Source organism: Panicum virgatum, chromosome 3N, assembly GCF_016808335.1.
Source record: "Panicum virgatum strain AP13 chromosome 3N, P.virgatum_v5, whole genome shotgun sequence".
Taxonomy (NCBI): domain Eukaryota; kingdom Viridiplantae; phylum Streptophyta; class Magnoliopsida; order Poales; family Poaceae; genus Panicum; species Panicum virgatum.
Window position 1 is genome coordinate 375,632 of NC_053147.1, and position 23,129 is coordinate 398,760.

General features: G+C 49.5%; 4 protein-coding genes, 1 long non-coding RNA gene and 1 pseudogene across 10 annotated transcripts; 1 reads left to right on the top strand and 5 right to left on the bottom strand.

The window, feature by feature from the left end:
- Nucleotides 1-941: 941 nt before the first annotated feature.
- LOC120663406 lies at nucleotides 942-2,965 on the bottom strand. Of its 4 annotated transcripts, XR_005670501.1 has the most exons (5): nucleotides 2,795-2,965; nucleotides 2,016-2,683; nucleotides 1,856-1,928; nucleotides 1,603-1,779; nucleotides 942-1,200 (listed from the first exon to the last, which is right to left on the bottom strand). It is a non-coding gene; the product is annotated as an uncharacterized LOC120663406 (long non-coding RNA). The 4 variants fall into 4 exon arrangements; XR_005670499.1 differs by having other exon boundaries at nucleotides 1,856-2,683; XR_005670502.1 differs by having other exon boundaries at nucleotides 1,856-2,680; nucleotides 2,795-2,955.
- A 2,907-nt stretch (nucleotides 2,966-5,872) lies between these two features.
- LOC120663405 (methylesterase 17-like) lies at nucleotides 5,873-8,201 on the top strand. The gene is made up of 4 exons (XM_039942211.1): nucleotides 5,873-6,695; nucleotides 6,994-7,134; nucleotides 7,516-7,644; nucleotides 7,920-8,201. Exons 1-4 carry the CDS (start codon nucleotides 6,471-6,473, stop codon nucleotides 8,181-8,183), a joined length of 759 nt encoding a protein of 252 aa, XP_039798145.1. The 5' UTR covers nucleotides 5,873-6,470; the 3' UTR covers nucleotides 8,184-8,201.
- Nucleotides 8,202-8,667: 466 nt separating this feature from the next.
- Nucleotides 8,668-10,852, bottom strand: LOC120663404 (annotated as a pseudogene).
- LOC120666588 (ethylene-responsive transcription factor ERF113-like) lies at nucleotides 10,823-12,154 on the bottom strand (the record flags this gene model as incomplete). Its single annotated transcript, XM_039946460.1, has 1 exon — nucleotides 10,823-12,154. A coding segment is annotated over one exon (765 nt), but the record flags the coding sequence as incomplete, so codon positions are not given.
- A 2,395-nt stretch (nucleotides 12,155-14,549) lies between these two features.
- Nucleotides 14,550-17,294, bottom strand: LOC120663407. Of its 2 annotated transcripts, XR_005670503.1 has the most exons (3): nucleotides 17,211-17,294; nucleotides 15,646-16,818; nucleotides 14,550-15,038 (listed from the first exon to the last, which is right to left on the bottom strand). XR_005670503.1 is itself a non-coding variant. In XM_039942212.1 (2 exons), the coding sequence occupies exons 1-2, from the start codon at nucleotides 16,136-16,138 to the stop codon at nucleotides 14,905-14,907; spliced, it is 627 nt and encodes a 208-aa protein (XP_039798146.1). In that variant the 5' UTR covers nucleotides 16,139-16,247; the 3' UTR covers nucleotides 14,550-14,904. The 2 variants fall into 2 exon arrangements, 1 of the variants encoding a protein (XP_039798146.1); XM_039942212.1 differs by lacking the exon at nucleotides 17,211-17,294 and having other exon boundaries at nucleotides 15,646-16,247.
- Nucleotides 17,295-19,958: 2,664 nt separating this feature from the next.
- LOC120663410 (root phototropism protein 2-like) lies at nucleotides 19,959-22,516 on the bottom strand. 2 transcript variants are annotated; one of them, XM_039942216.1, is made up of 4 exons: nucleotides 22,052-22,505; nucleotides 21,873-21,942; nucleotides 20,472-21,732; nucleotides 19,959-20,429 (listed from the first exon to the last, which is right to left on the bottom strand). In XM_039942216.1, the coding sequence occupies exons 1-4, from the start codon at nucleotides 22,069-22,071 to the stop codon at nucleotides 20,161-20,163; spliced, it is 1,620 nt and encodes a 539-aa protein (XP_039798150.1). In that variant the 5' UTR covers nucleotides 22,072-22,505; the 3' UTR covers nucleotides 19,959-20,160. The 2 variants fall into 2 exon arrangements, with proteins under 2 accessions (XP_039798150.1, XP_039798149.1); XM_039942215.1 differs by having other exon boundaries at nucleotides 19,959-21,732; nucleotides 22,052-22,516.
- Nucleotides 22,517-23,129: the final 613 nt, after the last annotated feature.

Consider the following 23,129-nt stretch of genomic DNA (forward strand, 5'->3'; position numbering starts at 1 on the left):
CACACAATAAAGAAAAAGAAAATAAAGGTTTTACCGTTGGGCTCGAATCAAGAAAAATTAATGAGCAAAGGTAGGAAGAGTATTTTTGGGAGATTTTTGAATGGCATGGCCAAAATAATATAAGAATTGGTGTGGTCGAATTTGGGGGCACTTGGAGGATTTTTTGGCGCATGAAATGAGGAGTTAAAGAGGTGGTTAGGGGCTAAACCGTGGTTAAGGAGAGTCGAAAATAGGAGGAATGGATAGTATATGATTTTATAGGAATATAGGAAAAAGAATCAATGGAATTGGGGTTTGTATGTATGAGATATTGTGGGTACAGTATAGGCCTTTGATTAATTCCGAAAATATATTAACACAAATAAAAGAGAGTTGCATGTGGTTAGCTAGTGGGCTGCTTGTTTATTTGCGGGCTGGGCTGGTGGGCTCGCTCACTTGCGTGCTGGGCTAAAACAAAAGATGACACCGAAGGAGGGAGGGGGTCACGGAGACCAGAACAGGGACGTCGTCCCCTTTCCTCTGCGCCTCCATGGCTAGGAGCACGAGCTCACGGAGCTCGGCCGGAACGGCGCTCCCGACCACCGTCCTCAAATCCAAGAGCACGGGGAGAGAGAGGAGGATGAGAGGGATCCGTTCCGATGACTCCGGGCATGGGTGACGGGGTGGAAGGAGGTCCGCCCCGAGCAGCCATGGCTACGGCGGCCATGGGAGCTCTGCTTGGGCAGGGAGGGGTACGCCTGCAAATGGGGGCAAACCCACCTCACTCCCGCCCCTACCCATTTCCAGAGCAGGTCTTCACCCGTCCCACCCCCACCCAAATATTAATGACTAAAACCCACCCCAACCCGCCCCGTGGTTATGGGTTAAACCTGTGGAGCTGCTGCTGCTGTTGCATGCACAAAAGTAGACTCGAACAGTTGCATACAGACTTACAGAGTGCGAAGGATAACATGTAGCAGATCGTTAGAATACTTGCACTCGAATAGAAAGATGGCCATATTTCCATGAAGATAAACATTTACATAATTCAAATTATATCTACATGCTGGTGGACACTTAAGACACAGTGGTCTACAGCTACCACTGAACATGATTTGTAAGGCTAAACTCTAGTAATGGGCAGCTAACATTTCAAGGAGTAGCTCTTCCCACTAAAAGCTTGGGCTCGTCCTTCGGGGGATCCTCCTCTTTAGCAGGAGCCTGTAACAGTAGTTTAACAGAAATCAGCATCTGTTCATATTATATCAAATCCTGAGAATGCATTGCCAACTGAGCATGCTGTCAAACCCAACAAAGGGCACCTCAAAAGAGATTAGAAACGCCCAAAAGGGATTTGTTCAGCCTAGGACTATTGCTTATTAAATTATCATGTACAAAGATATGCATAGAACTATAGATGATTCCGTATATTAATTAATCTACAGCAAAACAGAGTACAGATAATATCTGAAAAGAGTGCTAGATTGTCTTAAAATTCCTTTTTGCCGAATTCCATCCAGTGACCACAAAACTTATGCAAAGCTAACAGCCAAAAATAAAAGTTAAAATACAGTGGAGCATGAATAATCAAAAATAGCAAGGTTGTGCTGAAGTAGGAAATACCTTTTGTGGTTCTTTATTGTTGCTTGCACAACCAGCCCGTGAACAAACAAAATAGCTGTTAAGGGTTTTCAGTTTGATCTGTAGCTCATTCAGTAACCTTGTGTGCATCAGCATTTCTATAGCAATAGCAGCTTGCAGACAGCAAAAATTCTTTTTTACCAGCCAAGGTGCAGCTTCCTAATGGTCACCGTGGTCAAGTCAGTTCTTGAAGAAGTTAAATGCTCCATATATAGTGACATGGAAAAATTGTTACCTTTTACTGCTAAAGCTCCACCTGTGACACAGCCAGCAACAGCAGTATTGGTAGTGTCATGTTTTGCCCGAGCCTGCCAAAACATGAGAATACAAAGTTTAAATAGGAAGAGAACATGTTGAAACATTCATGAATATGAAGCACATATTAGAAGACTTACACCTTCACTGGTATTTATAAAGCCAATCTTTGCAGCAAACTAGAGCTTCAAGTGTTTGTGGAATCATCGAGCTTCGGTTGTCACCAAGAATTGAACCACTTAAACTGAATGCGGATTCTGAAGAAACGGTGCTAAGGGGTATGGCTAGAAATAATTCCTTTTGTCCTGAATGTATGCAGCTGCTACCTGCTGGTGCTAGTGCTATCTACCCATTCTTTACCTTAACCCATCAGCATCAATAATGCAAGTGCAGGGTGCAGGAAAAAGCAAATTAATCAATCTGCGGCAGCAGGCACAAAGGTAAAGGCACTAGAGTTTGACAACATTCCACTAGCAGGCACAAATGTGCGGCAGCTGCACCAGCCAAGAACCAAGATCCACACGCGCAGCAGGCGGGAAGCGAAGAAGTGGCAAGGCGGCGCGGGGAAGGAGAGGAGAAGCGACCTCTCTTACCAGCCGGAGTGTAGCGGAGGCCGAAGGTCGGGGTCGGGGATGACGATGCCGCCTAGACCCCGTTTGATTTACGGGCCAGGTCAGGAACGGGAGGGGACGAGTGTCCAGGTGATTGGCCGAGCTCGTCGCTAGCTGCTCGGCTTGCTTGACCAGCCACGAACGGAGACTCGGGGAGATCGTCGTTGGCCTACCCTGCCTCCCCCTCCATGGATCTACTGCTCCACCAGACCACCACCATCATCGTATCAAGAATCAGAAAGAGAAGGGGAAGGAGAAGGAGATGACGCCAAGAAGAAGATGGGGGAGCAGATCTGGAGGAAGAGCACCTGGATCTGCTACCGGCGATGGAGGAGAAGACGCTGGAGCCTGGAGCGGAGGCACGGCGACGACCGCAGCGAGCTGGCGGCGGCGGTCCTTCTCAGGATCGTGAGACGGGAGTTGCCGACACCGCTTATGCCAATTCCCAACCCACTCCAACCCGTTCTCTTTGTGAACCCAACCCGCCGCGACCCGTGAGTTTGGAGGACCAGTTTTCACCCGGCTATACACACTCCATAACGAAACCCGCCCCAAAAAAACCGTTTCGCCCCGCCCCGTTAGCAGGCATAGGGAGAGGGGTTGGCGCAGGTTGGGGCAGGTGGAGGAAGGTGTGGGGGTGCTCACCGTCGAGGCAATTGGACTGAGGTGGGCGCACGTCGGAGATCGGCGGGGTGACCCCTATTGTAGAATAATAGGATTGGTGTATAACAGATGTATTGCATTGAGGCCTCGGACGGTATATATAAGAGTACAAGACTTGGGGGGTAAGGCTCCCCGGGATACATATGGCAGTCTACGATATGTATATCTATAACTACCAAATATATTCTAATACTCTCCCGCAGTCACAGCGGGAGCACCGCAGATGGTGAGACTGAAGAAGAAGCCGAAAGCAGGAGACTAACATCCCCCCGCAGTCATAATGTCTATGTGGTGCGGATGCTGCGACTGGAGAGAAAACCGGCGAGTAACTCATGCGGATGGTAGCCCTTTGTGCCGATGTCAAGGTAGCCGAGCTGGAGGGCGAGGAGCCATGGTCGAAGATGCCGTGCATAGGATAGCCATGGTCGACGTAGAGCTGTCGAGGTTGTCGAAGACGAGGTAGCCGCACATGAAGCCGCGAGCGCATGAGGAGGCGCCATGATGGTGGCGTAATGGAGAAGACGCCGGAGACAAAGATGGCGACGCGTCGAGGCAGTCGTAGAGGGAGCGATGCCGAAGTCGATGCAGTCAGTCCATCGGGCGACACATGCCCGAGTTTGCCAGGCTCGGGAACGCATCGGGGACGATGGGCACACACCGGTGTTGCCAATACCGGACGTGCAAGGGAGGATGCACAACCAGACGCCGTCACCGGGGGGACCAGTAGAGAAGGCCTCCATGGCGGTCGCAGGCGCAGAAGAAGGCGGGGTAGAAGGTGCCAACGCCTGCTGTTGCTGGAGTAGACGAAGTAGTCGGGGACGAGATGACGACGCTGGCGACGTGGTTGTGCTAGACGAAGCGAGGAGAGGAACCTAGATTTTCCAGCACAAGGCCGAATGATCCGGATGACGCGGCGGCAGCGCTCGAAAGAGACGGCGAAGAACTCGAATAGCTTGACGAAGACCATGCACGGGGCGCGCAGCGACGAGTCGACGATGAGGCCGGGGACATGGTCGGCGGCTGTGAGGAAGCAACGGCGGAGAAGACCACGGGGTTACACCACTGCTGCCTGAAGAGGCGATGCAGCGGCAGCCCTCCGTGCTCGGTGAAGGGCGCGCTCGACGATGACAGATGTCACGGGAGCCGGGTGGATCACGCACATTGGCTGATCAGACCGATTAGCGTGAGGCGGAGACGACGGTGGGCGAAGTCGGCGAAGGCGTCCCGATCGGTGAAGACGAAGACAAGCCAGCGAGGGTCGACGTGCGGACGAAGCGACGAGGAGGACGGTGCAGATGGGCGTCCCCTAGGGCACCGTCCATGTCACCATGTCGCATGTTGAAGATGAAGAAGAGGACGGTGAAGTCGATGCCGAAGTCGAAGTAGAGGCGCGAGGTCGACGGGCGGTGGGCGACTTAATCTCGATCAGTGATCGAGTGAAAAATCAGAGAAACTAACCAAAAATAAACCAGCAGCAACTTCTTGTATAGAATCTCCGGGTGCACAGAGCAAAGACCCCCCAATCCCCTTATCTCTTTCCTGCTTGTCGCTCACCACGGTCAACAGGGTTCCGCCAGCCATGGTGCGAGAAAAAGGAAGAGCCAGAGGAGGGGTCGGGCCACCGCTGGCTGTGTGGTAGGCAGGGCGGGGTAGGGCGGTTCCGCCGGGGGTGGATCCCCGCCAGGGAGAGGCCGCTGGCGGAGGGAGGGCAGAGCCAGGCGTGGCCAGCAGCGGCCGCGGCCGCTGATGGGCCAAGGCCTGGCGGAGCAGAGGAGCTCGAGGCGGAGCAGTCCACCACCGGTGGAGGAGACGGCGCGACTGCAGGCGACCCCCCGCCAGGGAGGAGCCACGCGGAAGGGGTGCAGAGCCGCCCAGGGAGCGGATCTGGATCCGCCGGGGCGGAACCTGCCGGCGGTGGAGAAGATGGGGGCGGAGGCCTGCGCAGATCCGCCCGGAGGAGCAGGAGAAGGGAGGCCAGCGGACGAGGACACCCGGGTGTGTTCACCACCGATCTGCTGCTGCTGGATGACCTTCTACGACGTCGGATCAGATCGATCTGCCGCCAGACTTTGGAGGATGGCGCGGCCCCTGGCGGAGATCATGGACGACCTCCCCGGGGGGCGCGCTACGAGGCCGTCGACGGGGCGCGCTGGAGGCGTGCCGTGGGGAACGACCTGTGGCGCATGAAGAACAGAGGTGCGAGGGACTGCGGAAGGGTTAGGGTTTGAGGCTGAGGATTCTAGACCTAAACTCGTGATACCATGTAGAATAATAGGATTGATGTATAATGGATGTATTGCATTGAGGCCTCGGCCGGTATATATAAGAGTACAAGACTTGGGGGGTAAGGCTCCCCGAGATACATATGGCAGTCTACGATATGTATATCTATAACTACCAAATATACTCTAATACCTATTATGTGCAGGAACAAAGAAGATAAAATTGGAGCCGGGAGGGAGATGAGCAGCGGAGTTGGGCGGCTCGGCGAGCTCGGTGGTGGCGAAGAGCAGCCTGGGGTGCTTTTTATAGGCGCTGGGAGGCGGTGGAGCGCGGTGGAGGCCGGCCGGCGAGCTCTGTGGCCATTAATGGTGCTTGGACTCGTCGTGGCGGCGCGGAGTGGCGGCGCGATTCGCGGCGGCGGTACAGGTGACGGGACGGCTCGGGCAGAGGTGCGGCAAGCATCCCGGACGCGTGGAGCGCGTGGGCACAGGGGGGAGGTCTGTCCGTGCGTGAGCAGAGAAGAAGAGAGGAAGGAAGAAAGGAGAAGGGAAAAAGAAAAGGAGAAAAAGAAAAAGAGAGAAGGGAAAAAGAGGAAAAGGAGACGTCGGCGGGATTCGCGGCGACGGTCGCGAGCCGGGCGTGGCGTCGACGAGAAGCGGCGCACACGAGAAACGAGGAGATAGGTGAAGTTTTAAACGATGATTGATTTCGGTGTCAGGACGGAGATTAGATTTTCGGTGTCCGGGCGATGAATTGCCGGAAAAGATTCGAGCTCGGCGATGAAAATATTTTGAAAAAATATTTTTAGTGAGTAATTTATTTGGGTGAATTTTCGGGATGTTACAATACCGCAAGGACAAAAACTAGCTGGTCCACACAATATATCCTACGTCATCTACTATATTAAGCCATTTTGCATGCCACAAATGGAGACACCGCATGAGACCCCCTCTATTTAGAATAGAACTCACTAGATGCCTGCTCGGTTTGACATTTGGAATTGGCCATGCAAATGCAGTTATTACCCTGTTGCATGTCCATCAATAGTTAATATCCATGGTAACAAAAAACTTAGATCAATAGGGCGAGGCCAGACTAATGGGCATGGCAAAAGAGCACTTTGTGCTTGTTCATGGGGAAGGTCATGGAGCCTGGTGCTGGTTCAAGCTCCGCTGGCTCCTTGAGGGCTCTGGTTACCGCGTCACATGCATTGACCTGGCCGGAGGAGGAGTTGATCCTACCGATCCCAACACAGTCCGATCATTCAAGCAGTATGACAAGCCGCTCATGGACCTCATCTCAACCTTGCCAGAGGGGGAGAAGGTATGTGCCTTGTTTTTCCTTTTTGCCAGAAAACTTGTATTAAATGGTCGAGTAACATCTTGGCATAATCTATAATATTAGTGATATGTATTGCAACAGAAATGGCCAGAAACATAATGATTTATGCTATATTTTGAAAAAAAATTCACATTACATGAAAGTAGGTGGAACCGGTTTCAGGAATTACCGTTTGCTCAAGCAAAAAAGCTTAACATAGTTAAGGGGCTATTTATGATAAGTGCTCAAAATTGTGAAGAATAGAATTGATGTACCATGCTAACTTTCAATCTTACTCCAGGTGATTCTAGTCGGGCATGGTGCTGGAGGGCTGAGTGTAATTCATGCAATGCATGAATTTGTTGACAGGATCAGTCAAGCATTTTTTGTGGCAGCTACAATGCTACCATTTGGATTTCAAACTGATGAAGATAAGAAAGATGTAACGTTTGAACATTCACTTTCCTCTCTTCGTAAATTAAAGCATAGACCCCGTAGGTGCTGATCAGAATGTAACCCATGAACTAACAACAAATAAGCATACATATAGTACAAACACGAAGTACATAAACATTAATGGCTTTTTTTAAACAAGAAATGTAATAACTCATGAGCATAGTTGCAATAGCTAAACTATTTACGATAGAAGGTAGGGCAAAAAATTGACTTAGAAGATAAGCAGAAAGTACATGAGACTTTGAAAGAACTCTAAACTAATTATATGAACTTACCTTATTTCTTGATGAGTTTACTATTATTCAAAATCTTCTGTTATAATACTATGTGTGGCGAATTACATCCTTTGAATATTAACATGTAACAGGGATTACCAACTTTGCCTCAGAATGAGATTGAATTGACACTTGGTGCAGCAGCAGATGATCCTCCAACAACCATAGCCTTAAAACTAGAATTCCAACGTGATAGACTATCCCAACAAAGCCCTGAAGAGGTATTATACATCTATGTTGCATGAAATGTACCTTTGGGAGAAAATGCTAACATATCTGGGCCTGTGCTCTCAAAACCACCCTTTTACTAAACTATACTTATACGACCAAAATGTAAACGTAGTATTACAATAACCCAACTTCTAAAATGATAATTTTTATTATTTACCATTCATCTTTCTTGAGCGATCATTTCTTGACAAACTTAATATCTGATCCAATGAACAGGTGAATTCTAAGTAAAATTTACTTCTGCATACTTTTTTTTATCTGGTAGGAATCAGTCCTTGCTTCAATGCTGATGCGGCCGTGGCCTGCAGCAGCTATTAGTACTGCAAGTTTTGAAGGAGATGATGAGAGATTAAATCGAGTCAAACGTATTTTCATAAAGGCAGAGCGTGACCATATGCTGAACCCTGAACAGCAAGATTCCATGATCCAGAAGTGGCCACCCAGTGAGGTTTTGGTCATAGATACAGATCACAGTCCCTTCTTCTCTGCACCAGAACAACTCTTTAATTTAATAGCCAAATCTCTATGATACAAGTATGCAGAAAGCTACAGTGCCCTACTTGTAATATTAGCTATACACAATAATCAGCACTAGATTTGGGATCTCACATTTGTAAAACATGTTTCAAAGTGAATATTCAATGTACATCTGCATAAATGGTTTAAGGGTGCAAGTAAGGCATGGTCTTGTTCCATTTTAAACAAGCTCATGTGCCACTCATGAAAAAGAGAAAAATATACATGTCACTTCGGTAGCAGTTTTAATTGCACCGGAGGATTGAGGTCTATATACATTAGGGCCTTTGGTTGGTTAGTGTTAATCTAACAAAGACCTTTTATGAGTTCTTGATGCCATAAAGCTATAAGGAATCATACTTCTCACATGTCCAATAGTTCGCAGATGATGGACAATATAATTTTCACTTCAAGCAATTTCACGATAGACAACCAACTCAGGGTATATAAAGGATGAAACAATAGTTTGTGTTCAAACAAGAAAATACTCCAGTATGTAAGGATAGAAGGGTGGAATTTCACCATAGAATTTAGTATTTAACTTTTCTTTACATGACAAAACATTAGTTTTGAGAGCCATAAGACAACATATACTAGAGCCTTGCAATTTACACACTGAGCATTCAAAATTTCAGATGTCTTTGGCTTGAAAAAGAAATTCAGAACATGTACTGTGTAATATAGGTAGTAAGAAAAGTAGGCAACACATTCTCAACATTCCAGAGCCCTTGAGTGATTTGAAAGCACATTTAATGTGGATGGTGATTTTGCGAAAATAACTGCATAACCATCATCCATGTGCTCTGCATTTTCAGGGAAGAGCTGCCAAACAAGGCAGCCTCCCCCAATCACTCCACTCTTCCAAGAGCTCGAGAAAACTGTGTAGACTGTCTCCATGAAAGATTCTCGGAATTCATTGCCGAACCTCCCGTCCTTAAGTGATACCCCATACTCCCCAATCAAAATTGGCATCCCAAGCAAGTTGGCTGCATCATCAATATGTTGTTGCATCCAGGTATTCAAAATTGGAGGTGATTATCCTCTACAGAATGAGGCAACCTGGCGAAAGGACCTTGGTTATGATAATGAATTCCGTTTCATGGAGTCAGATATAAAACTCACATGGAACTGAACTAGAAGACTTACCAAGTGTCAGAATAAATATGAATAGAAGCCAAATCAATTCCAAGTGCACGATGATTCCTAATAAAATCTGTTCCAACAGTTCCAGAATAAGCATCTGGGTTCACATGCAGAAGTTCTGGAGTGGACGGACCATAAAACCCTTCAACTCCAATCTCCAAAAGGTGCACAGGGTCTATAGACTTCACATAAGACGGCATCTCTTCTATCCATGCCTACGAGAAAGGCCAATTGTTAAAACATGTGCAGTATACAGAATTAAAAGGGGACAAAACGGTACTTAAGTAGAACTAAAGGACCTGCAATGCATCGCCTGATGGATCTGAATGGCATCGTGGCTCGTTAATCAGCTCCCAAGCAAGAATTGTAGGATCATCCTTGTAGGCCCCATTTGTAATTGTATTTATTCTTGTCAGAACAGCCTAAGAAGTGAAACAAAAATGTAACAGTCATGACAAAACATGAGGACATGACATAAGTCGAGAAAATAAAACATAAGAAAATATGTATATAATTGCTGTGGGAAATTAGCTTGCATTAAGAATTCGAATCTTGAAGATATGAATATATAATGAGGGCCACTTCTCAATTTTGAGCCACCCAAGGAGAAAAATTACCTTAACAAAAGCTTTGTAGTAACTCTTAATTGTGGGATCAGTGAAGAAGTCGTCGTCAGAAGTAAGATCCAGCCCAGCCTCCTTTCCCCACCTTACGTACTGTGCCTTACCTCCGTAGTCTTTCCAGTTATTGCACAGCGACAGTATCAATCTTATCTTATGCTTTCTTGCCTCACTGATCACGAAATCTAATGCCTGAAAGGAAAATGGAGTCCTAAGCTCAGTAATCACGTATTAGTAACTAGTACTAGTGCATAAGATAATGCATAAAGATAAGCCTTTGATTAAGAGATAGAGAAAACATGATAGAAATGCCCATGCCGTGCTTACTAATTGGACAGGGACCATTATTAACTCGATGAAATATAATATGCGCTGGATGCAAGAAGATTGCTAGATGACAGGACCCGTCCTAACATACAATTTGATCTGATCGAACATGGCACTCGGCCACGCATTTCATCAAACAGGCATCGTGCCGTGCCCACCAGAAGCAGCACACCAAACTCACCTGGAAGACCTCGTCGTAGGAGAAGGGCTTCAGCTGCAGCGCGCGGGAGCCGCCGTCGTTTAAGGCCCAGGTGCGGCACACGTTGAGCCCGGAGTGAGCCGCCTCGGCGAGGGCGGCGGTGACCGTGGGGCGCGTGGCGGGGTCGGCGGCGAAGTACATGAGCCAGTAGGTGTTGAAGCCGTGGACGACGAAGGGCCGCCCCGACTCCAACAGGTGCGGGCCCCGGCGCTCGACCACTGCCCACTCGTCGGCGTCCGGCGGCATGACGGAGATGCAGGTGGCGAGGAGGATACAACGGAGGAGGGACACGCGCGGCGTTGCTGAGAGCGGCGGAGCCACGTGCGGACGGCACATCCAACCTATACCATGGGATTCCATGGTGCTTGGTCAACGCCTCATCCGCCTACATGTAAATGGACATATAGCTGCTGCTGCTGCAGCATCCTCCCCTATGTTAATATTTGTACCATACTTTGCACTATATAATATAATTAATTGCTGCTTTTTGTACTCGCACGCTACACAACTGCAAGGTGCTGGGGGTCTTAGGATTGAAGTACTATTCATCTGAAGATGAACTTATGCGTGTTTAGAGCTGATAAAACGTGTTCTGAATTGCTGATGGTGCTTTGAAAAAAATTACTCTAGATGCATAGGCGGTAAGATTGACACCATCAATTTAAACTAGTTATTGACAAAGTTGTGCGCAATGTGTCTATATAATCAGGTGAATATCCATGATTGTTGTTGCAAAGGCAAAAGTCCCACCACACACGACATAAGGCAGACACAAGACTCAATACAGCAGCACACAATTCGATGATCGTCAGATATCCTAAAATTGATTCGGCTCCCAACCTCCTTAAACAAAACAAAACAAAACAAGATTACTATATGACAAGTTCTGCTGCATACTCCTCTCATCTCTCGATTTGTAGTCGACCAAACTTAAAGATGCAAATTTCCTCCAGGGCAATTATGGCTCGCCGGCTCCGGCTCCAGCGAGAAGAGGTCGTCAAGATCACCGAGACCGCCGAACTCGCACTGGCTACCCGTCGGCGCCGACGGCAGGCAAAACTCCATGGATTCGAACGGCTTGTCCTCAAACCACCGCATCCCCACCACGTCCTCGTCCGCATCGATCACCGACGACGATTGGGTGGACGGAGTTGAGGCCGACGAGATCTCCACCTCAGAAGAACACACCGGAGGAGTAGGAGTAGAAGCGATTGTCGTCGAGCTCATAGGCGACGGCACGGACGAGAAGGGCGTTGCGGAAGACGGCGACAAGGGGAAGTTGGTGACTGCCCGGCGGCCGCGGAGGCGGATCGCGGCGCCGTCGTAGACGGCGGCGGCCTCCTCGGCGGTGTCGAAGGTGCCGAGCCAGACGCGCTTCCCGAGGTTAGGGTCGCGGATCTCCGCCGCGAACTTCCCCCACGGGCGCTGGCGCACGCCGCGGAACTGGCGGCGGCCCCTCCCCTGGCCCTGCCACTTCCCGCCCGACCGATCGTAGCTGGGGAAGTGTCCAAGCTTCTTCCTTTGGAGCGGAAGCAGGTCGATTACTCGGACGCTGCGGCGGCGGCTGTCGTCGGAGTCGGAGTCGGTGGCGTCGTCGGGTCGGCGAAGTGGTCGCGGCCGGGAGCGTCCATTGCCGAGTATGATGAGGTCAGCACGGCGGGATCGCGAGGAATTGAGGGGATGGGGATCATCACATCACATGAATGGTGGTGATGTGGATCGGGGAGCTGGTGGTTTTGCGAGGGTTTTGGGCGGCCCCGGGAGTGAGAAGGAACAGGCAAGGGAGGAGGAAGGAAGGTGTGAATTCGCCAGCCGGGCGGGCAGAGGGGAATCTGAATTCCATCTAGTATTGGAACCGCCGCTGTGACAGACCCGCCGAATTAAAATGCTTAATTAAACATAACTACCATTATTTGAATACATCAGACGCATTAGCTTAATTAAGTATAACTAGACAGGCTGTTTTCAACCCACAGGCCGACCGAAACACACCAGAAGTCTCGCACGAAGGCGAGCGCAGAAGGTACCAGCATTATAAAATCTTACCAAAAATAGTAAATATAATTAATGATTTTACGAAACAACTTTAAATTTTATATTCACAAAAAAAATGATAGCAGTGGAAGAGAATCTAACTTACAGAGAATTTTTAATAGAGAATAAATAAAACAAACTCAATAAATCGAGAACTACCGAGACGTGAAGACAAGACGTCACGTCGAGCCCACCGATATGACACATAATTAGCTCCTAAACCTGAAATAGGGTAAACAACAAACCCTGAGCAACTAATACTCAGCAAGACTTACCCGCCCAATGAGTATAACTTAGCTCACATACCTAAACATGCAAGGCCTTTGGTTGGTGGTTATTTTGCAGAAAACAGCAACTAAAGTGAGTCCTTAATTTCCATATTTTAGCTCCAGATTCTATACAAATTAACCCTAATCCGATATTTGCATAAACAACTATAGCAAACATGGTGGTACAATCAAAAATAATTCAATATGTTCAACATTATATATATATATATATATATATATATATATATATATATATATATAACTCACATTCTAACATTTTGCTAACATATATATACTAAGTCAGTGTTAATGCTAGTAAGGCTTTGGGCCCTTCCGACCTTGGGCCGGGTCTTTGGTTGCTTCAGCGGGTCCTTCCATCTTCTGGCGATATCCGTCGAACACCGTCTTGTGGGTCGACTCCAACATCGCGTGCTTCATGTCCACACGTGTACATCTAGCGTACCCAAATGAGGTGCAATAATGCATATGCATGAATATATATGAAATGCCAAATAATGCACATGCATATGACACAAATTAGTGCAACTAAAATTCCCTACTTACAAAAGAACCACACTCAAAATGGACTAGTTGGCGGACTGTCCGCTATGCGGCAGCGGACTGTCCGCTATGCGGCAGCAGATTGTCCGCAGCTCAACCTTGCCGACCTACCAGACCTACCAACATCTCTGGATAAACTTACAACTATACGGCAGACTGTCCGCGATCCAGTAGTGGACTGTCCGCAGTACACCTCTACCAATCCACCAGAACCAACGACGTCTCTGGACGAAATTCAAGCTCTACGGCGGACTGTCCGCACCCCAGTAACGGACTGTCCGCAGTTCAAACTACGAACCCACCCGAGCCAGCGACGTCTCTGGACAAATTTCTAAACTTACCGGCGGACCGTCCGGCCCTCCTTGGCGGACCGTCCGGCCCTCCTTGGCGGACCGTCCGCGGTTCATTTATGCAAGACCACCAGAAATACAACGCCTCTGGACAAACTCTAACCTAACTTGCGGACAGTCTGCGGTTCATCTTTTTAACATCGCATGACAGGCAGCAGACAGCACAGCGGCGGCCGTTCACCGGCGCCGGCGGCGTACAACAGAAGGGGAAAAAGGCCGGGGAGCACAAATAACTCACCACGAATCCATTCTTGCGGTCGTTTCGGGCGGAGGATGACCGGAGAAGCGGATCGACGGTGGAGCAAAGCTTCAAGCGGGCTCCAATGGTGACCGGCGGTGGCGGGAGCGATTCCGGCCAGGAGAAGCTGGGCTGGGGGTTGAGGAAGGTGGAGAAGGTACTCGCGCAAGGAATCGAGGTATGGTGGCCGGAGGAGGGAGATCGAAGGAAGGGGGCGACGGCGGAGCGAGCGGAGCTCGTCTCTGATCAATGGGGAAAGGAGGAAGGAGGAGATGACGACCGGACCCACAACCAGATAAATATCTGGACGTTACTTTGGCGGACCGTCCGCAGTTTCCTGGGTGTTACACCCACCACACCTGATAACCAATCAATTTGAATCTCAACAAAGAAAGCCAACCAGCCAGGAGGGCAAACAAGTGCGATCCATCCTGGACTGGACTCGACAAAGAAATTCTTAACACCATTTTACCTCAACAAACTCAACTATTCTTTCTTGTTTCTAGGCTTTAATTTAATTCGTTGGGGATCACTTCCGACTTGACTGACCTCCGCTGACTAGGGAGCTCCAACTGAATTTGTTTCCGCCAGTCACACGATCATCACCAACCCAAAAACCCAGAAACAACCAGGAAATCAATAATACAAACCACTACCAAATTAACATGCTGAATGTATTGCACATCAATTCCAAACTTTGCAACACGGTTATAAAACTAGACAGGCGGCGAAGCTCCTATTGAGTTTCAAAAGCGCACAAATCATACCTCAGCGGGCATAATCTCCACTCGCTAGCAGTCACCCATACCAAATGTAATAAAGAGCACTTTTCATTAGAAAGGAGTGTTTGAAGCGACACCGTAGACATGAAGATACAAGTATAAGGCAACAACAGACCAGGCATTGTTTTCACGCAGCTCCTAGCTAGTGGTATCCAAGCGTGCCTGAGTACTGTTGTAGAGCATTTGTGAAGATTTCTTTAGCCAACCCTTCCTAGCAGTTTCCCTGAGCAGTATCAGCACCGGCAGCACAAGTCCCTCCACAGTCAAGCGTCTGAGGATCATCTTGTTCAGGTTCCACAATTTCCTGCAGATGCTCCCCTGCTGCTTGCAACTTATATGTCTCACCTGCATTTTGCCAAACACCACAAAATCACATGGAGTTCATGCCTCAAATTACCAATAAGGATTATTTTTTGTGACAATTACGACATATGCCGCTGTTGCTACTCTCAAGTCAATTCTTTTCTTAGGATTGCTCCAGGGTATAAGATATGTCTTGACTAAAACACATTTTCATCTAGAAAATTATGACGCCATTCTCACATTATTATGAACTCATAATGCAACACTCATATAACCCTCAACATGAGGTAATGTTGCACGGGCCTTTAGCTTTCATGGAAGAAGAGCTTCATATTTCAGTATGATGGATGTGTTTTATTGCACACCTGTATGTGTCAGCACACTAGATACCCAAATAAGTATATTTTAGACCCTGCTTATAACTACATAGCTATACCATTTGGCGCTTTACATGATTTTAGACTCTAGTTACCTACTAAACATTTAAACATATGGGAAAGAACCTACAACTATGCACAGTCTGACCCTCAAAAAAGAATTATTCCCAGTCTAGGAGAAATAATTCGATTCTGCTGAAAAAGAATGGAAGGAAGCATAATATTTTAATCTATTGATAAGTCCTGCAGGATAAAAGTTTGAACATGTGTACCTTGTGAGAAAAGCCAGGTTACTAGGACATCTCCACTCTTCCAAGATGCCATAGGCAAGGGCGAATAGACCTTCTCATCTTTCATGTCATACACTCCGCAGGATGTAGTTGTTTTCTTCCAAATCCAGTCGGTGTAATCATCTAGGAAGAAGAGACAGTCCCATAAAAGATCGTATGGAGGCACACAGATAGCTCTCGAGCATCCTCGCCCAAGGAATAACGCTCGGTCATTCCCCAAAGTCCTCACCTCAGACCACAAGCCCTCCTCAAAGTCAGCCTCAAACACTTCAAACTCGCTGCTACCAGCCACAAGAATGCCGCCATTTTCAGGCGGGAGCTCTGCTTTGTAGTAAAGCTTTCTGTGGACCATTAGTAGTGCCATGTGATTCAAGGAGGTAGCACTGGCAGCGAAAATATTTTTGGGGTGGCAAGGAGGCACCTTCAATGAGGCGCTCAATTCTAGACACCCTTGGCTCGTGACAGTCATCATCATCAACAATGTCAATGGCGATAAGATCCTCAGGGTCAGTGTTGTTGTCAAAAGCGTAGAGCTTCCCTTGAAAGAAGACCGTGTGCGAGAGCCACCTGCACTCTTCGTGTGCACTCACTGACCATGCAGCAGCCCCTGGCCGGCATAGTGCAATTGTACCAAGAGCCCCAACAGCGACTATGGCAGCAATGAGGCGTGTGGAGCACACAACTAGTGCAAGCACGGATACTTCTTCTATGTCCTTGTTGTACATCCACGTGCCTTGCATCTCATGGTCTGGGACCATACAATCTTCGGGGACTTCGACAGGCTCTTCGTAGAAGCTGTATGAGGACAAGCTGGGAAGCGGCATGGTGGCCTTGGTGAATGGGTTCATCAAGAAGCAGCTGCCATCATCCCGCGACAAGAGAAGCCACTCGCCACAAGAGTTGTGGCAGCGCACGCCCTCAGGCAGCTGGAAGGTTTCGCCATGAGGGAAGCTGATGACGTTGCCGCCTGGTAGCACGAGCCATGGCACTGGTGATGGCGTGGGCAGGCGGCACTGCCGAGCCGCGGAGCACCATGTGCAGCAAACGACAGGAAAGAAGGCTCTGTCAGCACGGGTAGGGAGGCATAGGAACACCAGGCCAAGGAGCTCTGGCGGGAGGTCAGACCATGGAGGTGATCCTTGGACTTGCGCCATCCTGCAAATATGAGATCAGACGAAGGAAAAAGGAAACAGAGTTATTAGAGGCACATAGGCATAGAAACAAACACCTTGGAGGCACGGAATGGAAGGCGACCTAATATTTAAACCCTTGGATAAATGACAGTTCATCACCTACAATTCTTATCAATATCTCGGATGCGCCAATTTCACAGATTGCAAGCGGACAAGGACAACATAATCGAGAAACGGAATCAGGGAGACAATTACAGGTTGTGTTCGTGACAGCGCGTGCGGAAGGGACCTGGCCACTGAAACAGCAGAGCCATTCCGACTTCCAATCTCGTATGGTGATGATTTACGAAGTGAATGAAGGCAGATGGAGGAGATGAGGGGAAGAATTGGGGAGAAGAAGAGGAAGATACCTACCTCAGACTCGGCGGCGGCGTCCAGGACGATCGCGGGATTCAGACTCGTCTCTCTCTGTTGGGAACGGATGGAAATATTTCCTGCATAGAAAAAAGAAGCCAAGTGCTTTGTTCAAGCTGGACATTTCAAAGGCGTATGATTCGGTAAATTGGAGTTTCCTGATAGATTTGCTTACTCACATGGGTTTCTCCAGAAGATGGATCAACTGGATCTCCATGATCTTATCCTCGGCCAGTACGAAGATCATTTGCAATGGTTCCCCAGGTCATCGCATTTGTCACGCTCGTGGCCTCAGACAGGGCGATCCTCTGTCTCCTTTGATCTTTGTGCTTGTGATGGAGGCCTTGAACGCACTTTTCAAGCTAGCCGATGAGAGGGGACTGTCATTTGGACTTGATCAGTCGGTGGCAGAGAGAGTTCTCCTTTATGCTGACGATGTCATACTGTTCCTTTCTCCACAACAGTAAGATCTGGTCCTGGCAAGAGGTATACTGCAAATTTTCGCCATGGACTCTGGGCTGCACAGCAATATTGATAAAAGTATCATTGCTCCAATACATTGCAACCTGGAGGATACAGTGACATTGCTGCAGCATTTTCCTGCAAAGCTGAGCCTCTTGCCAATGTGCTATCTGGGTATCCCTTTAGCAGTTGGTAAACTACGTAAATGTGATTTACAGCCCCTGGTCGATAAGGTGAATGATTCCTTGCCCACCTGGAAAGCTAAATGGCTATCTAAAGCTGGTCGCACGGTCCTTGTTAAAACAAAATTGTCGGCCATTCCTGTGCATACTGCAATGGTAATTACTTTGTCTCCTTGGGTAATCCAATGCATTGATAAGCGTCGCAGAGCCTTTCTGTGGGCAGGTTCTGACTCCGTGAGTGGAGGCAAATGCAGCTTGGCCTGGCCAAAGGTCTGCAGACCACCTGAACTGGGTGGTCTAGGCTTGTTGGACCTGCAGACTTTCGGATATGCTCTGAGAATGAGATGGTTGTGGTTCAAAAAAACTGATTCCAGCAGGCCGTGGGCTCAATTGCCTGATCAAACTGAACCTTTGGTTGCTGCGATGTTTCATGCTTCATTCCAAGTTCAAGTGGGAAATGGGCGATCAACTTTATTTTGGTCAGATCGTTGGTTGCAGGGAAAGTGCATCCAGGAGCTTGCCCCTTGCTTGTTCAATGCGGTTGGGTGCCGAACAGTAAAAACCAGAACGGTGGCGCAGGGTCTACCCAATGACAGTTGGGTCCGAGATATCAAGGGTGCATTAACTGTCCAGGTTATTTTGGATTTCTTCTTGGTTTGGGATGCAACACGTAACTTAGTGCTTCAAAATGAAGTCCAGGACATGTTTCTTTGGAAATGGACGAATGACCACCGTTTCTCCACTGCCTCAGCCTACAGAGCCTTCATCGGTCAGACTGAAATACCTGGCGCCAAGATTTTGAAAAAAGCACGTGCCCCGGGCAAGTGCAAATTCTTCATTTGGTTGGCCCTCCACGACCGGTGTTGGACTGCTGAAAGAAGAAAGTGGCACAATCTCCAGGACAACGACTCTTGCATCCTCTGTGCTCAGGAATCGGAGTCCATTGCTCACCTGTTAGTGGATTGTTCTTTCACCAGAGAAGTATGGTACCATATCATGCTTCGGCTGCGTTGGCATGCTCTCACGCCGGATAGACAGTGCTTTGACTTGGCTGATTGGTGGACCTCCATTCGCAAGAGACTTCAGAAAACTGATCGTCGTTGCTTTGACTCCTTGGTCATTCTCACTTCGTGGTTCATTTGGAATGAACGTAACCGGAGGACCTTTGACAATGGGGTCAAAACGGTTGTTGAGCTGATTTCGGCCGTGCAAGAAGAAGCACTGAACTGGGTGCTTGCGGGTTCCAAGCAACTTGAGGTTTTCACAGCTGCTATTGGTAGTGTCACTGGTCGCCAAATCGTTCCTTTTGTAATTTAGTTTTTGTTTCCAGCGGGGTGTGACGAGCATTGGAACTCTCCTCCAATATGCTCGGTTTGTATTGAACTTTTTTCTTCTCCCTCTTAATGAAATACGTGCTCAGGCACGGTCGCGAAAAAAAGAAATATTTCCTGCCTGGTTCAACAGTTGGGCTGCAGGTGGACTGGGCTTCGGAAGCCAGCCAGCCCTTTATTACTCCTACCCTACACTCCAAAAGAAAAAAATAATGAATCTCTCTCTTTCTCTCTCTGTGGCCGTGTTTGGTTAGGGGTGAAAAAGTTTTCATGAAAATTTTTCGCCATTTGACCACTAATTAGAGATATTAAATGAAGTCTAATTACAAAACAACCTTCATAATTATAGTACTGTAGCATGTGCTGTAGCTAATAAGATCTTTGACCGCATGATTAGAGAATAATTAGGCGAGGTTACTATAGCATCACTGTATCCAATTATGATGGAACTTGACTTATTAGATTCGTCTCGAAAAGTTACACTCATCCGTGAAAAAGTTTCGCAAATAAACTTCGTTTAGTACTCCATGCATGCATTTGTTTTTTTTTTTTTTGAAATTTTTTTCACGTTATGAACCAAACATGGCCTGTGTGTGTGATTTGAATTGTATAAACAAGTTATAAAATGAAAATCTGAAATGAAGAAAATGCAGTGTTCTATTCAGGTCCTTCCATAGTCTTTGCTTCTCCAATGACCATTTGATGAGATGGATCAATGGCATAGAAATAGAGTGCAGTGCAGTGTGTGTTTTCTACAATGGGGAAAAAGGGTGTTAAATAAATGCCAGCTGACTCAAAAGTAGTACTATTGTGTTTCTTTTCTTGAAGCAAGCACACATGACATGTTATACAATTATATACTATACATAGTATATATCACAAGATTAAATTAAATAAAAAACAAACACAGTAGTAATAGCGAAACTACAAGCCACACTCCTAAACGAACATGCATGATCATGAGATGGCTAATGATTAGCTTATGGAGAACCTCCTCCTCTTGGGCTTCACCACATGCGGCATGGCGTTCCTGCTGTCAGCGATGCTTGCCGTGTCCTTGGCCCACCCGCCCTTGAACGGGTTCAGCCGGCTCAGCGTCCGCGACACCGACCCCAGCAAGCTCGCCTTCTTCCCCGCCGGCGCCGCCCTCGACGACCCGCTCCCCTTGCTGGGCTGCATCCCCGACACGAACGCCCGCATCCGTGCCAGCTCCGACCGCAGCGCCTCGTTCTCCCGCGCCAGCGACGCGTCCGCCCTCGCCTGCGCGCGGGCCTTCCCGGCGGCCGTCTGCGTGTCCCACCCTTCGTCCACGCCGGCGGCGGCGCTGCGGAGCTTGAGCTGGTCGTAGTAGAGCGCGCTGAGCACGACCTGCAGCGGCAGCCGCTTGTTCTGCGACGCGTGGAGGCGCGCCTGGTACGACAGCTTGAGCGGGTCCATGACGCTGCACACCTTCTCCCGCTCGATCTCGTCCAGCGCCGGGTGCGTCTTCAGGTAGATGTCCACCGCCCGGTACACGCAGTCGTGCGACGCCCGCGCCTCCTTGGGCACCGCCCCCGCCACGCCAACGAACTTGGAGATCGCCAGCGACTCCTCCGTCGCGAGCTCTGCCATCAGCTCGTCCACCGTCCTGGCCACCTTCTCCATCGCGCCCGGATCGAGCTCTGCTCCGCCGGACGACAGCGACGCCCGCCGGCTCCGCCCCGCATGCCGCTCGACGAAGGCGGCGATGACGCGCCGCACGGTGTCCGTGTTCCTGACGCGCTCTCCGGCGCCGTCCAGCGCGACGCCGAGCAGGTCCCCCGCGGTGGCCTGGTCCAGCACCGCGGCGACGCGGAGCTCCAGGTCGCGGCATGTCTTGGCGGAGGCCTCGGTGGTGATCGCGGCGTGGAGGAGGCGGCAGAGGAACGCCGCAGAGATGGGCGCGTCGGCGGCGGAAGGGAGCACGTCCACGACGGACTCGAGAAGCGCGCGCTGGTCCTCCCTGTCCCGGGGGTCGGCGAGGACCTCGGCCAGCGCGAGCTCCGCGTAGGCGCTCGCCGCGTTGGCAAGCACCTTGGGGTCCGCGCGGCGGCAGCGCAGCGCCGTGGCGACCTTCTGGAACGACGCCGGCGAGAGCGCCGCGAGCTCAGCCGTCCACCACCCCGGCGGCGTCCTGGTCGGGAACAGCGCCTCGTTGCAGATCCTGAGCGCGACGGCGTCCGCGGCCCGCCGCACGACGCCGAGCTCCTCGGCGGCCGGGAGGAGCGCCTCGCAGGAGCGCAGCACGGTGACCGCGCTGGGCAGCGCGCGGAGGCCGGCCTGCGCGAGGAACTCCTCGACGCGGCGCGCCAGGTCCGCCGGGTGCTGCATGTCGAGGAACGCCGCGGCGCAGCGGAGCGCGGCGGCGTTGCGCGCGGTGATCTCGAAGTTGGCGCCGTAGCAGTAGCGCGCCGCCTTCTCAAACGCGTCGGCGCCGCCCGGCAGCGCGGAGAGGTCGAGCTCGACGGCGGCGGAGGGGTCCTTGGCGACGGCCCGGCGGATGTAGCCGCACCTGGGCACCATGACCGCCTGGGAGTAGAGAAAAACAAAGGCCGGCGTTCACGTCAGTCGACGTCGCTGATTATGTTTCATTGTGTTGTCGATCAAAATTCAAAGCAGAAGTCGTTCATTGTGTTTGTGAGGCGACGAACAGGAGCGCAGTACGTTACCTTGTGGAGAGGGAAGATGGAGTCGGCGATCCGGATGGTAAGGTCGGCAGGGACATCCTGGGAAGAAACCCTGCACATGCCCGTAAGCATCATTCACCCTGGATGGGCTGGATTGAAGCAAGCTACCTACCAGGCCATGAATGAATTAGGAGGAGATTGCGAGTGTTGAAGATGCATACCACTGGGTGACTCTGTCCATGGCGGAAGCAGAGATGCTGCAGCCTTGTTGTTGTTGTTGTATACAAGGATCAGAGAGAGAGCAGGTCACAGCATGAGCTACAGAGCTCGCACACTGAACCTAGAGGCAATGCAAAGGTGTGGGCAAGCTCTGAGGGGAGCATGCAGGGGGCAGTCTTTTTGATCCATCTCATCTCATATATAGAGATCCCACTCCATCCACTCCATCCTGGCCTCTCTCTTTCAAGAGCACTACTATATGTTATTCATTTTAGTGCAAGTCATGGATTTTGGGAAGAAGGAAGATCCAATTAAGATCTGATTGGGTACGGTCCTACCAAGAATTTTGCATGGCTGGTGTTTATTGGAGCTCGGCGACTCCAACTCAACTAAAAAACAGACATCAACTTGCAAGTTGGGGCTTGAAATGGCGTCCTGGGTCATGTTCATCGATGTTTCAGTTCTGGGCAACTCAACTCAACTAGTGGTCGCTGCTTGCTGTGAGTCAGTCTCTTGGACGAGATCAACAGACAGGCCTCCGTCTTGATGCCAACATTATATTATTTCCTGCATGCGGCTAGGAGCCATTTCAAAGTACTTGTCAAGAACGCTGTTTGCTTGCTTAGGTGCAACATCAGCATCATCATCCAGAGTTAAGGCAACTTTGGTTAGTTATCACAGTACTAACCAGTAACCACTGAAGGCAAATCCATGGTGGCAGTAGTAATAAGTACTATGCAGCACTAACCTGCAACTCATAACACAAACTAGCTGAAGGCTGCTGGCTCCCAAGGTAGGCAAGTGTTTTCCATTCCCAGTTTCTGTTATTGCTGTTGTTCTGCAGGCTGCAGCTGCATGAATAGTGACATCTGCCAATTTCATCAACGTCAACTAGTGTCGAGAAAATACCATCTCATCAACAAGATAAGATAACTGAATAGCCAACTGAATACGTCCACAACTTGCATGCTTTCAACAGCGCAAGAGTACAAGACCCGCGCAGCAAGCAAGTCCCTCGCCGGCGGCGGCCGTTCAAAGAAACAAGCTAGCGATGCAGCTTCGTTCCGGCCCTACGCCGGA

Coding starts and splice junctions, on each gene's coding strand:
- LOC120663410 (XM_039942215.1), bottom strand. CDS start 22,071: ATGGACAGAGTCACCCAGTG. Junction 21,943..22,051: donor ATGGACAGAGTCACCCAGTG/GTATGCATCTTC, acceptor GGGCATGTGCAG/GGTTTCTTCCCAGGATGTCC. Junction 21,733..21,872: donor CCATCTTCCCTCTCCACAAG/GTAACGTACTGC, acceptor CTCTACTCCCAG/GCGGTCATGGTGCCCAGGTG.
- LOC120663405 (XM_039942211.1), top strand. CDS start 6,471: ATGGGCATGGCAAAAGAGCACTTTGTGCTTGTTCATGGGGAAGGTCAT. Junction 6,696..6,993: donor CCTTGCCAGAGGGGGAGAAG/GTATGTGCCTTG, acceptor ATCTTACTCCAG/GTGATTCTAGTCGGGCATGG. Junction 7,135..7,515: donor CTGATGAAGATAAGAAAGAT/GTAACGTTTGAA, acceptor AACATGTAACAG/GGATTACCAACTTTGCCTCA.
- LOC120663407 (XM_039942212.1), bottom strand. CDS start 16,138: ATGATGATGACTGTCACGAGCCAAGGGTGTCTAGAATTGAGCGCCTCA. Junction 15,039..15,645: donor AACCTGGCTTTTCTCACAAG/GTACACATGTTC, acceptor GGCAAAATGCAG/GTGAGACATATAAGTTGCAA.